This window comes from Globicephala melas, chromosome 4 (assembly GCF_963455315.2).
Source record: "Globicephala melas chromosome 4, mGloMel1.2, whole genome shotgun sequence".
Lineage (NCBI taxonomy): Eukaryota > Metazoa > Chordata > Mammalia > Artiodactyla > Delphinidae > Globicephala > Globicephala melas.
Window position 1 is genome coordinate 4,801,798 of NC_083317.1, and position 14,659 is coordinate 4,816,456.

At 38.8% G+C, this 14,659-nt stretch overlaps 1 protein-coding gene across 6 annotated transcripts in view; it reads left to right on the top strand.

Annotated features, from left to right (window-relative positions):
• DSCAM (DS cell adhesion molecule) overlaps window positions 1-14,659 on the top strand; it is a 752,061-nt gene that overhangs the window by 118,477 nt on the left and 618,925 nt on the right. For all 6 annotated transcript variants that reach the window (XM_030835449.2, XM_060297784.1, XM_060297782.1 and 3 more), the window contains exon 2: window positions 6,085-6,402. In XM_030835449.2, the coding sequence (XP_030691309.1) occupies window positions 6,085-6,402 (318 nt within the window). The remainder of the gene's footprint in view (window positions 1-6,084; window positions 6,403-14,659) is intronic.

Below are 14,659 nucleotides of genomic sequence, written 5' to 3' on the forward strand. Positions count from 1 at the left end.
TGCTTTCTAGATAATATTTACCTGAGGCTTAGGTATATTCCTTTTCATTTGTGAAGAGCTTTATAGAAGCAGTTCATTTTACTAAGCATATACACTCACAGATTCCTATGAAATCAATAAAATTATTTTGATCCTAAATGGTATTTTCATTCAAAATAGATATACTCAATTTTCATGTTTTCTGATCTCTGTGAAGCAATTGACACAGTTGAAAACGGCTGGTTGACATTTCACAATGCTGTCCTTTTGTTTCTAAGGCATCATTTTCTCTAACATTTTGGCTACTTATCTCATAACGTCTTCTTTATCTTCATGATGTTTCTCTCTTTTCCCATTTCTTTAAAATATTTAATTTTTTTTAATATTTAATGTTTTAAGTCAAGTATAGAATACATACAGAGAAGTGTGCATTTCACAGAGTACAGCTAAATGAAATTTTCATCAGCTGAACACATCAGTGTACCCAGCACCCAGGTCAAGAAAATGAACACAGACAGCAGCCTGGATGCCACCTCATGCCATTTCTATTCTCTGTGTCCACCCCATGAATAACTATTATCCTGACTCTTAACATCATAGATTAGTTTTTCCTATTTTATGCTTGGTATCAATGGAATAATAATGTATGCACTCTTGTTGTGTCTGTTTACTTCCCTTCAACTTTATGGTTGTGGTTTCATAATAGGTTTGTAATTGTACATTGTTCATTCTTATTTTTATATAATGATTTGAGGTGCAAATATATAACAATATATTTATCCATTTTTTACTACTGATGGATATTGTGAGTGGTTTCCAGTTTGGGACTCACAAATAGTAATGCTGTGAATATTCCAGTGTGTAATATTTATGAGCATACGCATGCATTTCTGTTGGATAAATACCTGTGAATCGAATTGTTGAGTCATAGGGTAGGCATAGGTTTAGCTGTAGTAGTTACTGAGGAACAGTTTTCCATAATGACCTTATCAATTTACATTCCCGCTTGCAGTGTATGTACTTCATGTTGCTTCACATCCTTGGGACACTCAATATAGTCTGTCTTTTCCATTTTAGTCATTGTTGTGTAGTGGTAACTCCTTGTGCTTTTAATTTGCATTTCCCTGATGACTAGTGACTTTGAGGTGTTTTTTTTTTCATGTGCTTGTTGGCCATTTATATATTGGCCTTTGTGAAGTGACCATCTAAGCCTTTTGCCCATTTTTAATTAGATTATGGTTTTCTTATTGACCTGGAGGAGTTCATTATGTATTTCGGGTGCAAGTCCATGGTCATATATCCTTTGCTCACCTTTTATGTATTAACTATCCCTGAGGATCCATCTCCATTTTTTTTTTGTCTCTTCTTGTTCTTCACAGTCTCCTTGATAAATCTCACCCAATGATGGGCTTCAGCTTCCCTGACTGTGGAATCTCTGTCTGAGATCTTGCACTCCGATTCCCAGCTGGCTAGTGGGTGGCCCCGAGGCAGTGACCCCTTAACTTCAGTAGAACTGGCACTGTCATTTCCTTCCCACAGCTGGCTCTGCCTTGTATGTTCCCCATCTGTGTTCATAGTGTAACTATGCAACCAGGCATGCAAGCTATTAAATTTGGATCACATTGACTTGTTCCTTATCCTCCCTCACTCTCGTTACTTCTGTGCCCTGCCCACACTTTCTGGCCGGACCATATCAGACACACCTGTAGAGTTAGGCTCTCTCCTCCCTTCACAGCACCAAAGCCCCGGAGGGCCTGGGCCACCCACAGCAGCCCAGCCAAACTTCCTGCCTCCAGTTTTCATCCCCACCCCCACCCAGCGTTCACTTTCCAAAACGACAATCTGGAAAATTGCTTGTTCTGTGTCAAAACTTTCATTGGCTCCCGACTTTTTAAACAGTTTTATTGAGATATAATTTACATACAGTAACATTCATCTGTTTGTACAGTTCAGTGGGTTTTTTTTTTTTTTGGTAAATTCAAAGATATGCACAAGCTTCATCACAGCTAATTTTAGACCACTGTAATAACTTCAGAAAGACACACTGTGTCTTTAGCTGTCACCCTTCTCCCCAGCCCCTCACCTCTACCCATAAGTAAACCATTCATCTACTTTCTATCTCTATAGAGTTCCCTGTTCTGGACATTTCATGTGCATGTAATCACACAGTACGTGCTCTTTTGCGACTCACTCTTTTCACTGAGCATAATGTTATCAAGAGTTGTCCATGTCTGTAACACATATTAGTATTTCATTTATCTCTATTGCTGAGTAAAATTCCATTGCATGGATATACCAGCTTTTGTTTATCCATTCTTCAGTTGATGGGCACTGGAGTTGTTTCCACATTTGTCTGGTATAAATAACGCTGCTTTGAACATCTGTGTACAAGTTTTTGCATGGACATATGCATTTGCTTCGCCTGTGTGTATGCCTAGGAATGGGGCTCCCTCTTGTCCTACCGTCTTCAGAATTAAGCACATGCCTCTTAGCTTGAGATCCAGACTTTATAATAAGTTTCTGAAATAGAAGCTCCCAGGATCACCCTCCAAGCCTCGGTCCTTAGCGTGTCCCAAGGCCTTAGCAAGAGCCAGATACTTACTAGGTGCTGAATATGTATGTACAGAATAAATGAATATAAAGAACCTCAAGCTTCCTCTCCCAAATCTGTGTCACTGTTGGTTCTGCCCTCAAGTTCCTGGTATCCAGTGTCCTCTCACTTCTCTCCTGCCTATGACAACTCAGTGTCCTACTATGTTAATGCCTCTGCCTAGAATCCGTTTTTCCCTCTCCTTTGGGAATCTACCCTTATCTTCCCCAGGTTGGGTTAGTTTCTCTATCATTTATGCATCTGTAGCACTTTGTTGATAACTCTGTCACAGCACTCAGCAAAATATATAATTATCGCTGATCTCGTTATATGACCATGGTACCCTCTAGACCAAAAATTCCTTAAAAGCAGTAGCATGACTCCTGAAAATATGTGTGACTGTGACCTTGCACAAGGCCTGGTATATAACAGGTGCTCAATAAATACTGTCACATGAATAACTGATTGTATCATTGCTTCCTGCAAAGTTTCTCCCATGTTTCTTCTTTTCACTTTGCCGTATGTGGATTTTAAAGAAAGCAATATTGACTTATTTTTCTTTTTAGTGTAACATTCTCCTTTATGTTTGTCATGGGAGTCTTGGTTATACCATCTGTTATAACGATAAAAAAATATGGAGAAATCTGCAAACGAAGAAACAATTCTCCAAAGCCCCTTCCTTTTATGCCCTTAGCATTCGTACGCCAGGATTTTATACCTTGAATCTCACAACAAGATTCTGCCAAGCATTTTGTTTAGCTCTCAGTTAATAAACTGCAGTTATATTCAAGGAACTTTCACACACACACACACACACACACACACACACACTTACAATTCACATTAAGATCGCCCATGCCCTTACTGGAGGGAGCAAATGTTACTGTATTTAAAGTGCATTCAGCACTCCATAAAAAGAAGTACTATTATTTAAGCAGATGGATGGTCCCTTAGATGGAAGAAATAAAGGCTGTTGGAATATAGTTTGGGTTTTCTTTTGCCTGTGACCATATGATGTGAATCTTAGAAAGTGAGTTTATGTTATGTTATTAAACCCAGTGGTGCGAAATAGAAAGACTAATGTGAAATATCTAAAAATTGTAAGCAGAAATAACAGTAATCCCCCATAGGTCACTTATTTCTTTAACTACTAGGATTAAACATTTGTTTTGCATTTTTCTCACAGTCATTTAAGTAATTTCATAGGCTGGCTCTTAGAATGTGGTTGACAATAGAAAACTATATATTTAATTAAGAAATATTTCTTACATACATTCACATTTTCGAAGACTGCTATTCTTAACAAGGCCACTTTTAGGACACAAGAGAATAAATTCAAATACAACTAAATTTTACTTAGTTTGAATCGCCTACAATTCAGTTGACAGAAGAGTAACGGGGGGGGAGGGAAAAAAGAATTGAGGTGGAATTAGCCTCAGGAGTGACAGTTACCTCGTTCCTAGCAATATGTTTGGGGTGATGTCAGTTTCCTAAAAAGCTCAAAACCACAGTGCTAGTATCAGCATTTTTATTTGAGCTGAAAGCTACAATGTTTAACTATTAACTATGCTTCTGGTCTGAACCAATTTCTCAGTTAGCAGTGCTTTCCATATTCTGATTTATGGAGCATTGCTAAAGGCTTTAGTTATGGTTGGGGAAGAAAACCATCAAACAGTTACTACTTGATGAATACCCCTGCCTGTCTTCTCTTAGAGTAAATCTTCACTTTTACGAAGTGTAGTTTTCTCTGCCTTTTTTTGACTAATGGAGTTCACTCTGCTGCCAGCTCAGAGATAGGCAGCATGGGCCGTGGGCAAACTCGTGGTCACCGCTAGTTACAGAGACCAAGAGAAAGCAGGTGGATCTCCAAGTAAGCTATCTGGAGTAGGGCAAATCTCATGAACACAGCTTCCCCACGATCTGGCTTTGTACAATAAAGGCAGCCATGCAATGAAATAAAATCTTCATCAGGGAGGCTGAATCCTGGCTCTGCAACCTCCTACCCTGAATCCTTGCTCCAGTGACAGCCCCTCTGAGTCTCCATCTCATCCTCTGTGAAGCAGAGCCTGGGCTCACCTGGCAGGACTGCTGTGCATAGGAGTAAATGAAATAACACTTCAAGTCTCATAACATTGCCTGACATGGCTTGGGCACTCAGTGATCGTTACTCTCATCTCTGCCCAGTGAGATTAATTCCAAATGTCTAGGGCTTCTTTACTCTCTTGTGACTATGTGACCTGGTATGCATTTGTTCTCAGAAAGCCATATATAAACACCAGTGTCTAAAAGGTAGGTCTTCACGGCATTTATACGCCTTTTGTTTAATATTTGGATTCCAGAAACTGAGTTTCTTTGCTTCATGTAAAGGACACTCTACAACTGTAAATGAGGGCAATGTAAGCAGTCAATAAATGCATGAAAACATTTGCAGACACTTTATTTGTGGTAATTAAACTAGAAACAAGTAGCCCAGGTCAAGGAACTAGTTAAGAAAATCACATTATATAAATTGTGCAGGTGCCTGTAACTTATCGTCTGCCCTCTGTATCCGTAGTTCCTCTGCATCTGAAGATCCAACCAACCGCAGGTGGTGTAATACGGTAGTATTTCCTATTGACAACAATCTGTGTATAAGTGGACCCACGCAGTTCAAACCAGTGTTGTTCAAGGTCAGCTGTACTTAATGAAGTCTGTGAAACATGGCATTATGTGTACGAAACAATGTTATGAGTATGAAACAGAGTCTGTAAAAACTGCGTGTTTCATGTGTGCACATTATGACGTAGTATAATTATATAGGCATGTAGGTGGATGGGCCAGAAGAGAAGAATCGGAACAGAATCTGCCATAGGCTGGTGGAATTGAATGATACTTTGTTGACGTTCTCTTTATCATTGCAAAATATTTTCAATAATAAAATGCATTGTTGATTGGACTTGATTTTCAGAAAACCAACTGTCCTTTTAAAAATGCTTTACGTATGATCTTCAATTTTAATTTTTAAAATTTGTGGCTAATTTCATTCAACGTTAGCTCTCAATATACCTTGCAACCAGAGCAATTTGATCCTAGCAACCGGATCTAGTTATTCAGTCATGTAGCTTCTTCTTCTTAAGCCGCCACGGGATGTTCTGCTCTGTGCCCCAGGTAATAGTGTGAGCAAATGACAACGTTGTTCTCATGGGCCTTACCTTCTAGAAGGGGAGACAGACAATAAGTGAATACAAAACCCAATATAAATTCCAATAGTGGTCAGTACCATGGAGACAGAACAGGGCATGGGACATAGAGCTGAAGAGTAATCTATTTAAAGTTTAAGACCCAGGATAATGTAACTCGTGTACAAACTATGAAGATGGTGCCTCTCTGTCCACAGTAGGTTGAGCAATTTCGAATGATTTGGTTTTAGTTGAGCCTCGTGTCTGTTTCTCAGAATAACCTCTTGATGCCATTGATCGAAGGACGAGTTCAGAAGGTACACTTTACTGACATATTCTTGTGTTGTCTTCTTGTAGTTTTCAGTGAGGACCTTCACTCCAGCCTCTACTTTGTCAATGCATCTCTGCAAGAGGTAGTGTTTGCGAGCACCACGGGGACCCTGGTGCCCTGCCCTGCTGCAGGCATCCCTCCTGTGTCTCTCAGATGGTACCTAGCAACGGGCGAGGAGATCTACGATGTCCCCGGGATCCGCCACGTCCACCCCAACGGCACTCTCCAAATTTTCCCCTTCCCTCCTTCAAGCTTTAGTACCTTAATCCATGATAATACTTACTATTGCACAGCTGAAAATCCTTCAGGGAAAATTCGAAGTCAGGATGTCCACATCAAGGCTGGTGAGTACGGCTCCTCAACCTTTTTTCATTCTCTGCCTGCTGGGGGTCCAGGTGGGCAATGACAAATACTAAAATGCTATCAGCTGAGAACCAATGAAAATCCTATCCTTAGTTCACTCTTCTAATGGCTGCTTTGAGATGTCAGAGTGCCTTATATTTTTGGAATGAAAACTCGAAATTAGTGGTTCTCTTCCTCAGGGAAACAAACATGCACAGGCCTGCAAATATCACCTCTAGCTTTTTGCTGACTGATTTTATTCAACATTTCTGCTATTTGAACAAGACACGTCAAAAAAGCATTCAATGCATTTGTAAACCTTTGCAACTCTATTTCTGTAAATCACTAAACACTGTGGAAGTGGGGAAAATCCTGCTGTGGCACTGACATTAAGTTTGCAGTACAATTTGTGGGTCGGTTTTAATGTTGTCACTCAACAAATATTCCTTGAGCTTCTATTTTGATTCAGACACTGTGCCAGGTGCAGGGAGTAGATGGGTAAAAAGGCCTGGTACATGGCCTCATGGACATCGTCCTTATGAGGGAGTCAGACAATGGACAGATAAAGTTGGGTCAAAGTTTATAATGGAGAGTTGGCCTCTGTCCCAGTCACTATGACATTGGCTGAGTATATTGTAAAAAATTGGGGAGAGAGAATCATCAGCTGAGAATCTATGAAAACCCTGTCATCCATTCAGTGTGATACTGATGGATGCTTTGAGATGTCAGAGCATCTTTTGACTGGATTTTGGAGTGCCTTACGTTGCTGGAACTAAAACTTGAAATTAGTGATATCAAATTAGTAAGGTCTAAACTATATTCTGGACTTACTGTCTTTTGACCAGTTGATACAGTGACTGAAACTTTCAGTGCGTCCAGCTCATTGTGTTTGTTTCCTGTCTCCCTCTTCACTCCTCCCCACCCAACTCTGTCCCAGAGGCAGGCAGTGTGGGGAGTGAGGAAGACAAAGGGAGAACAGAGGACAAGGAATTTTACTGGAATAAACCATAGCATCAATGTTTATCGTCAGTAAAATAGCATCAGTCTAATATTCTTCTGTTCCTTGTGAAATAAAAAGGGCCCTTTTAACATTTTTGACTGTGTCACATGTTGCTGGAATGTTGTCAATAACTAAACCCTGAATTGGTTATGTTCCTTTTAACATCATACTGTATTTTCATTGCCATTGATACCAGCCAAACCAGGAATACAGCCTGAGGTTCACAGACGTCAAAAATCGTACATACAGGACATATTGTGTCATTCTGTAGATTTACTAAAGCCCCCCAAAACATACACACAATTAGACACCAGTTAGAAAGCAGTGTTTTTATTATTTTTTTTAAGCCTAGGCTTTCAAATCCTATGGTAAACTGACATAATGGAGTGACTAGGAAAAGAGAATGTGACCTTGACTATTGACGTATACACCAGGTAGCTGGGGGGAACTTTGTAATAATTTCTGCAGCAAGTGTGGAGGTGCCGTTTGAAGACATCACAACACGAGCAAAATATGAAATGTTTCTGAATTCCTGCATGTGATCTCTTTGATGTAAGCAATCAAACATTAGACCGTGACTCACTCTGCTAGCTAGTCATTTCCCGGCTATATTTTGATCTCCATGACATGCTCATGAATTTCAAGACATGCACAAAAATGCATTTAAGAAAGGAAGAAAAAGGTTGGCTTTCATCAAGAGATATGAAAAGTTGATACCCCGAATAATTAAAATGAAGCAAATGAAATTTGTATAGGAACTTCTAAACCTGACAAACAGGGAGACATCGCAAATGCCTTTTACCTGGCAGGCTAACAAGTTTAATGGTGTGTCATAAAAACATCTTCATAAACTACAAAGTACCACTTATAGTAAAACCTGGAACTTCAAACAGCTATACTTGTCTGTATGAATCTGCTATTTCTGTCTTGGGTTTCCTGTCAGATAAAAGAATTAAATGCTTTTTTAACTGATATTTTCTAAATTTCTCATAGAATTGATTGTCTTTGCATGACCACGTAGGTTTTAAAGGGATGGAAGTTCCATCATCTTGTCTGGCATCTATGCTACCCCCGCCCCTTCCACTGAGTTATGTGATTTCTGTCTGTGTGCTGTTATTCTTGACATCTAAGGCCCATCATACACATGATCGCTCTGTCAGTTTGAACTTACAAGATGGATAGTCATGTTGCCCCATTGAAATTACCTTTCTCATTTAATTTTCCTTCTTACTATGAACACATTATAGTTGTAGTAGTCTTTTAGATTATTTATTGGATGCTGGAAAATCTGGTTTCATCACTTTTATGTAGATGCTAGTACAAAACTGGATGGCTGTTCAGAAGGGCAGGTGAGGGATGTGTATGTTACCCAGTGATGGCTGTAGTGCAGGTTTGAGTGGAATGAGCACTGACTCAGGGGTATCCTCCTGTGTATTGGGTCGTCTGAAATGTCTGTGTGCCTCTAGGTTGGCATTGGAATTTTCCTGGAATAATCCATTAGGTAAATGGCTTCATCATCTCTCCTTTGTAAGTACAGGGAATTCTTATTCTTAACAGTTTTCAGTGACTTTGACTTAGGTCTGACTATCAACAAAACAGGGAAGGTTCATACATCTCGTCTCCTTAACCAGCAATCCTAGTTCTCCTTCACATAAAATACTTTCTTGCCCTTTTTGTTCTAAGGAGTGAAAGGCACACGGATCCCTTGAAGCAGTACTGCCCTGCCCATGCCGCATTTCTACTTAGCAAACGGTGATCAGCTATATGACCTTGGTCAAGTCAAAACATTTCTAGTGATTGTTTCCTCCTTAGTGAACTGTGTTTAATAACATTTGACTGGGGCTTCTGCGTATGGCCGAGATCGAGTAGCAGAGACAAAATGTACCCTTTTATCTGAAACAACAACAGCACACAGACAGAAATCAAATCATCAATCTAATCAGTCTAATTAAAAGAAAATATCAGAAGAAAGCTGGAGTAACTATGTCAATATTAAACAAAGTATATTTCAGAGCAAAGAATATTACAAGGGCTAAAGAAGGTCATTTTGTAAAAAAAAGTTCAATTAATTAAGAGGGTATGACTATTATAAATTATATGCGCCTATAAGAGAACTTTAAAATCCATGAAGTAAAAGCTGATAGAACTGCAAGAAGAAACAGACGAATCAAACCTTATAGTTAGAGATTTCAATACTCCTCTCTTTTTTTTTTTTTTTTTTTTTTGCTGTACTTGGGCCTCTCACTGTTGTGGCCTCTCCCGCTGCGGAGCACAGGCTCTGGACACGCAGGCTCAGCGGCCATGGCTCACGGGCCCAGCTGCCCCCTGGCATGCGGGATCCTCCTGGATCGGGTCACGAACCCGCGTCCCCTGCATCGGCAGGCGGACTCCCAATCACTGCGCCACCAGGGAAGCCCCCACTCTCTTAATAACTGCCAGAAATAGACAGAAAATAAGCAAGAATAAAGAATACTTGAATGGCATTGTTAATCAGCTTGACCCAATTGACATTCAAATACAGAACATTCCATCCAGTGATAGCACAATATATATTCTCTTCAAGAAAACACAGATATTTACTAAAATAAATCATATTATGAATGAAACAAGAATCGGACGAATTTAAAAAAAAATAAGTTATATAAAGTATGTTCTTTGACTACAATAGAATTAAATTAGAATCACTAACAATAAGATCTCTGGGAAATCCCCAAATATTTGGATACCAAATAATGCACTTCTAAATAATCTGTGTCAAAGAAAAAACAGAAGGTAAATGAGAAAGTATTTTGAGCTGAATAAAAATGAAAGTACAACATCTAATAATTTTGGGAATGCCACTAAAGCAATGCTTAGGAGGAGAAATTTATAGTTCTAAAAACTTACATTGGGAAGGAAAAATGGTCTCAAATAGAGATCTCAAGTGGTCTTAACTCCAGAACAAAGAGCAAATTAAAACCAATAAAAGGAAAAAGGAAATAATAAAGATTAGAGTGGAAATCTCTGAAGCCAAAAGTTGTTTCTTTGAAAAACATCAATAAAATTGGTAAGCTGGCCAGACTGAAGAGGAAAATAAGAGAGAAGACAGATTATCAATGTCAAGAATGAGAGGGGTTACATTACTATTCTACAGATATAATCAATATATATGTACAATCATCAATATTCTATAGTAGTCAAAATTATACAGATATTTAAATTATAATAGAATTTAAGAACATGGAGATGTCAATAAATCATATAACTTAGATAAAATGAGAAAGTCTTTGAAAGAAATAAAATGCCAAAACTCATTCAAGAAGAAATAGCTGAATAGCTCCATATCTATTAAAGAATTTGAATTTGTAATAGAAAAATTTCCTACAATGAAATTCCAGGCTCAAATGGATACACTGTTTATTCTACCAAATATTTGAGGAGGAAATAATAAAAATTCTACACAAATTCTCCCAGAAAGTTGAAGAGGAAAGACTACTTCCCAAGTTATTTTAGGTGATCAGCATTACCACGTTACTAAAACAAAAGAAGACAAATATTTCTCATGAATATACGTGTAAAAATTCTAAACAAAATTTTAGCAAATTGAATCCAACAACATATAAAAAGGATAATACAACAACATATAAAAAGAGCTTATCTCCAGAATGCAAGGTAGGTTTCACATTTGAAAATTAATCAAGGCAGTTCACCACATTAACATATTAAAAACCATGTGATCATTTCAATAGGTGCGGAAAATCATTGACAAAATACAACATCCTATTATAATAAGAACTCTCAGAAAACTAGGAGTAGAAGAGAAATTTGATTAAAACAAAATAAAAAGATCCTACTACATCTAACATCATACTTAGTGGTGAATGATTAAGTGCTTTCCCCCAAATATGAAGACTGCAAAGGTGTGTGCTTTCACCACTTCTATTCAACATTGTACTGGAGGTTGCAGTCAATGCAATATAGCAAGAAAAATAAGTAAAAGACATCCTGATGGTAAAAAATTCATCTGTTTTTATTTGTAGATTCCAATCATTAATTTAAAAAAAAATCTGATGGCCTCTACAAAAAAAACCCTACTGGAACTAAGTGAGTTTATCAAAATGGTGGTATACAAGATCAACACACACAAACACACAAATTTAAATACTGTTTATAGTAGCATCAAAAAACAAGAAATACTTAGGGATAAGTCTGACCCAAGATGTGGAAGACACTTCCACTGATAATTACAAAACATTTCTGAGAGAAATAAAGAAGAGAAATAGTATTTTATGAGTTGGAGGATATGGTATTGTTAAGATGTCGGTTCTCCCCCAAATGATCTATAGAGTCAATACAATCCCAGTGAAAACCCAGCAGCCTTTTTTTTAACAAATAGGAATTAATAGTTGATTCTAAAATTTATATTGAAATACAAAGGACCAAGAATAGCCAAAAGAACTCTGAAAAATAAAAATAATAATTTAAGAGGGTTAATGCTATTTGACTTTAAGACTTATTATAAAGATAATTATTATAAACATAAGTAATAGAATCCAGAAATTGGTCCATACATACATGGACACCTGAAATTTGACAAAGGTGCAAAGGGAATTGAGTGAAAAAAGAAAGTTATTTTAACAAGTGATGCTGGAAAATGTTTATATCCATGTGCAAAAAACCAAAAAAGCTTCAGTCCACACTTTGCACTGTATACAAAATTAACTCAAAATGGATCATAGATCTAAATATAAATCAATAAACTTTTAAAGAAAAAATTGGGGGAAAATTTTTGTAACCTTGAGCTATCTAAAAATTTCTTAGATGTGACACCAAAAGTTAAATCCATATAAAACAAGTTGTTATATTGAATTTTATCAAGATTAAAAACTTCTGCTCATTTAAAGATACTGTTAGGAGACTAGAAAGGCAAGCCACTGCCTGGGAGAAAATACTTCCAAGTCATATATCTGTTAAAGGGCTTTTATCCAGAAATATAATTAAATCTAAATACTCAATCATAAGAAAACAAACACCCCTATTTTAAAAAATGGGTTAGCAATTTGGAGAGGTAGAGCAACAGAAAAGATATGCAATGACTAGTGAGCACATGAAAGATGCTTAGCGTCATTAACCTTGAAGGAAATGAAAATTAAAACCACAATGTTATAGATCCCTCTGCATATTTAAAATTAAAAACGATGACCGACCAAGTGTTAGTGAGAATAGGTAGCACCTGGGACTCTCGTCAACTTCCGGTGGGAATGTAAATGGTACAGCCCCTTTGGACAGTTAGTTTCTTGAAAAGACAAACACCTGCCGTATATTCCATCCATTCTATACTTAGGTACTTACCCAAAGCCTATGTCCACACAAAGAGTTTTACATGAATGTTCATAGCAGCTTTATTTGTAATGGCCAAAAGTGGGTGAAAGAAGTCCATCACCAGATAAATGGATAAATTGTTACTTATCCACACAAGGGGATGAAAAGGAATGGATTATTGATAAGACAGTAGCAGGGAGGCATCTCAAAGTAGTTATACGGAATAGAAGAAGCCTGGTAAGTATATATGTCTTATATGATCCCGTTTATATAAACTCTAAAACATGCAGACTAATCTATAATGATGGAAAGTACATCCATGGTTGCCTGTAAGGAGGATGGGAAGGGGGGACTCCATAGGAGAATAAGTAAACTTTTGGATGATGGATCTATTTTTATCTTGGTTATGGTGGTGACTTCATGGGTATGGACATGTGTTAAAACATCAGTAAATATGTGCAGCTTATTGAATGTCACTTATATCTTTTAAAGTTGGTTTAAGAAAAAGCCAGTGATAGCACGTGTCTGACCTATTAGAGTTGTCTTGATGTTCATATAATAACAGTAGCTAATAACAGCTGCACATATGGTGGGCATCTATATACCTCTCTGCGCAGAGGCCACATGATCCCCCTTAATTGTCTCTTGCATCTACATCATGCAAAATGGTCTTGAATCCCTGGTCACAGATGATTGAACTGATGGAGGGCAGTTAACCAAGCTAGTCTGTCAGTTCCTGTGTCCTCTGAAATTGAAACTGAAATCTTGAGAGAGAGATTTTGGGAACTGTGGGCCAAGCACCTTCCATCTTCCACGTGGCCCAGAAAAGCAGAGGAAGCCTATCTGTGGGGAAAGAGGAGGATGAAGCCAGAATCAAAGGGACACAGGCTGCGGGACCCTTCCCAAGGCCCTCTTGCAGGTTCCAGAGCTTGTAGTGTCTTCAGCTCAAGATAGCTTCAGCTCAAGGTGGCTTCTCCGGCCAGCAGTCAGAGAGACTCAGACAGGTTATGTGCTAGACATTGTGCCAGGTCCTCTAGAGACATCCTCTGTGTTCACTGCACAACCGTGTGAAGTAGATGTTATTTAGATGAAGGACACAGAGGCCTCCGTGAGCCTGTTGCTGGCCGTTCACAGCGGCTGTGGTCGGGAGGCTGGTTTGGCTAAACAGCACTGGACCAGTGTCTCAGTCTCTGGAAGATTTTGTGCTCACTTCCACCTTTCCTCTTCTCCCTGTTTCCTCTCTGCCTCCTCAGTCCTTCTGGTCCTTCAGGGACAGCTCAAGGCACCCAGATTCCCTCCTTCCCAGAACTCCTGTTACCTTCAGTCATTTTCGGGACCGTGCACTTCAGTCTTTGCCTGTTTTCTTCCAGGTGTTCTGCCATGTGAATTTTCTTTCTTTCTTCAGTTAATTATTCCATAAAGTGTGAGGATCTCCTTAGTCCCTGAGCAGTCCTTGACATGAGGGTGTGTTCAAGATGTAACTGAATATTTAAAGCATCTCCCAAGTTAAGTAATCAGCTACAAAATAAAAGAGCAACCCCCCACCCCAGTTTCTCTAAAAGTGATGCTGTGCCTTAGGGTCCCATTGTGCCTCAGATAACCATTGCCCCAATAGGATGGACATCAGGCATAAAGCCCTCCTACCTGCACAGTCTTCTGGTGTACCTAAGGCATCCTACCCTGGGGCATTTGTTTATGTTTTATCACTTCAGACATAAGGATCAAGGGGGTTGGGAGCAATCTGAATCCAACCTCTTAGGATAGGACCTGCCTTCCTCGGCAATGCCCAGTGCTCCAAACTTTCTCCATCCCATCTTCCCACTTCCTCTGATTGCTGCATAGGCAGATTGGGATCAGGGCTGACTTCATGGGATGGGGCGAGGGTGGTCACACAAGGCTGAGGGCCCTGTGCTCAGGCTTCAAGCTCTCCTGTTGCCATCTTGAAATACTAATGCTTC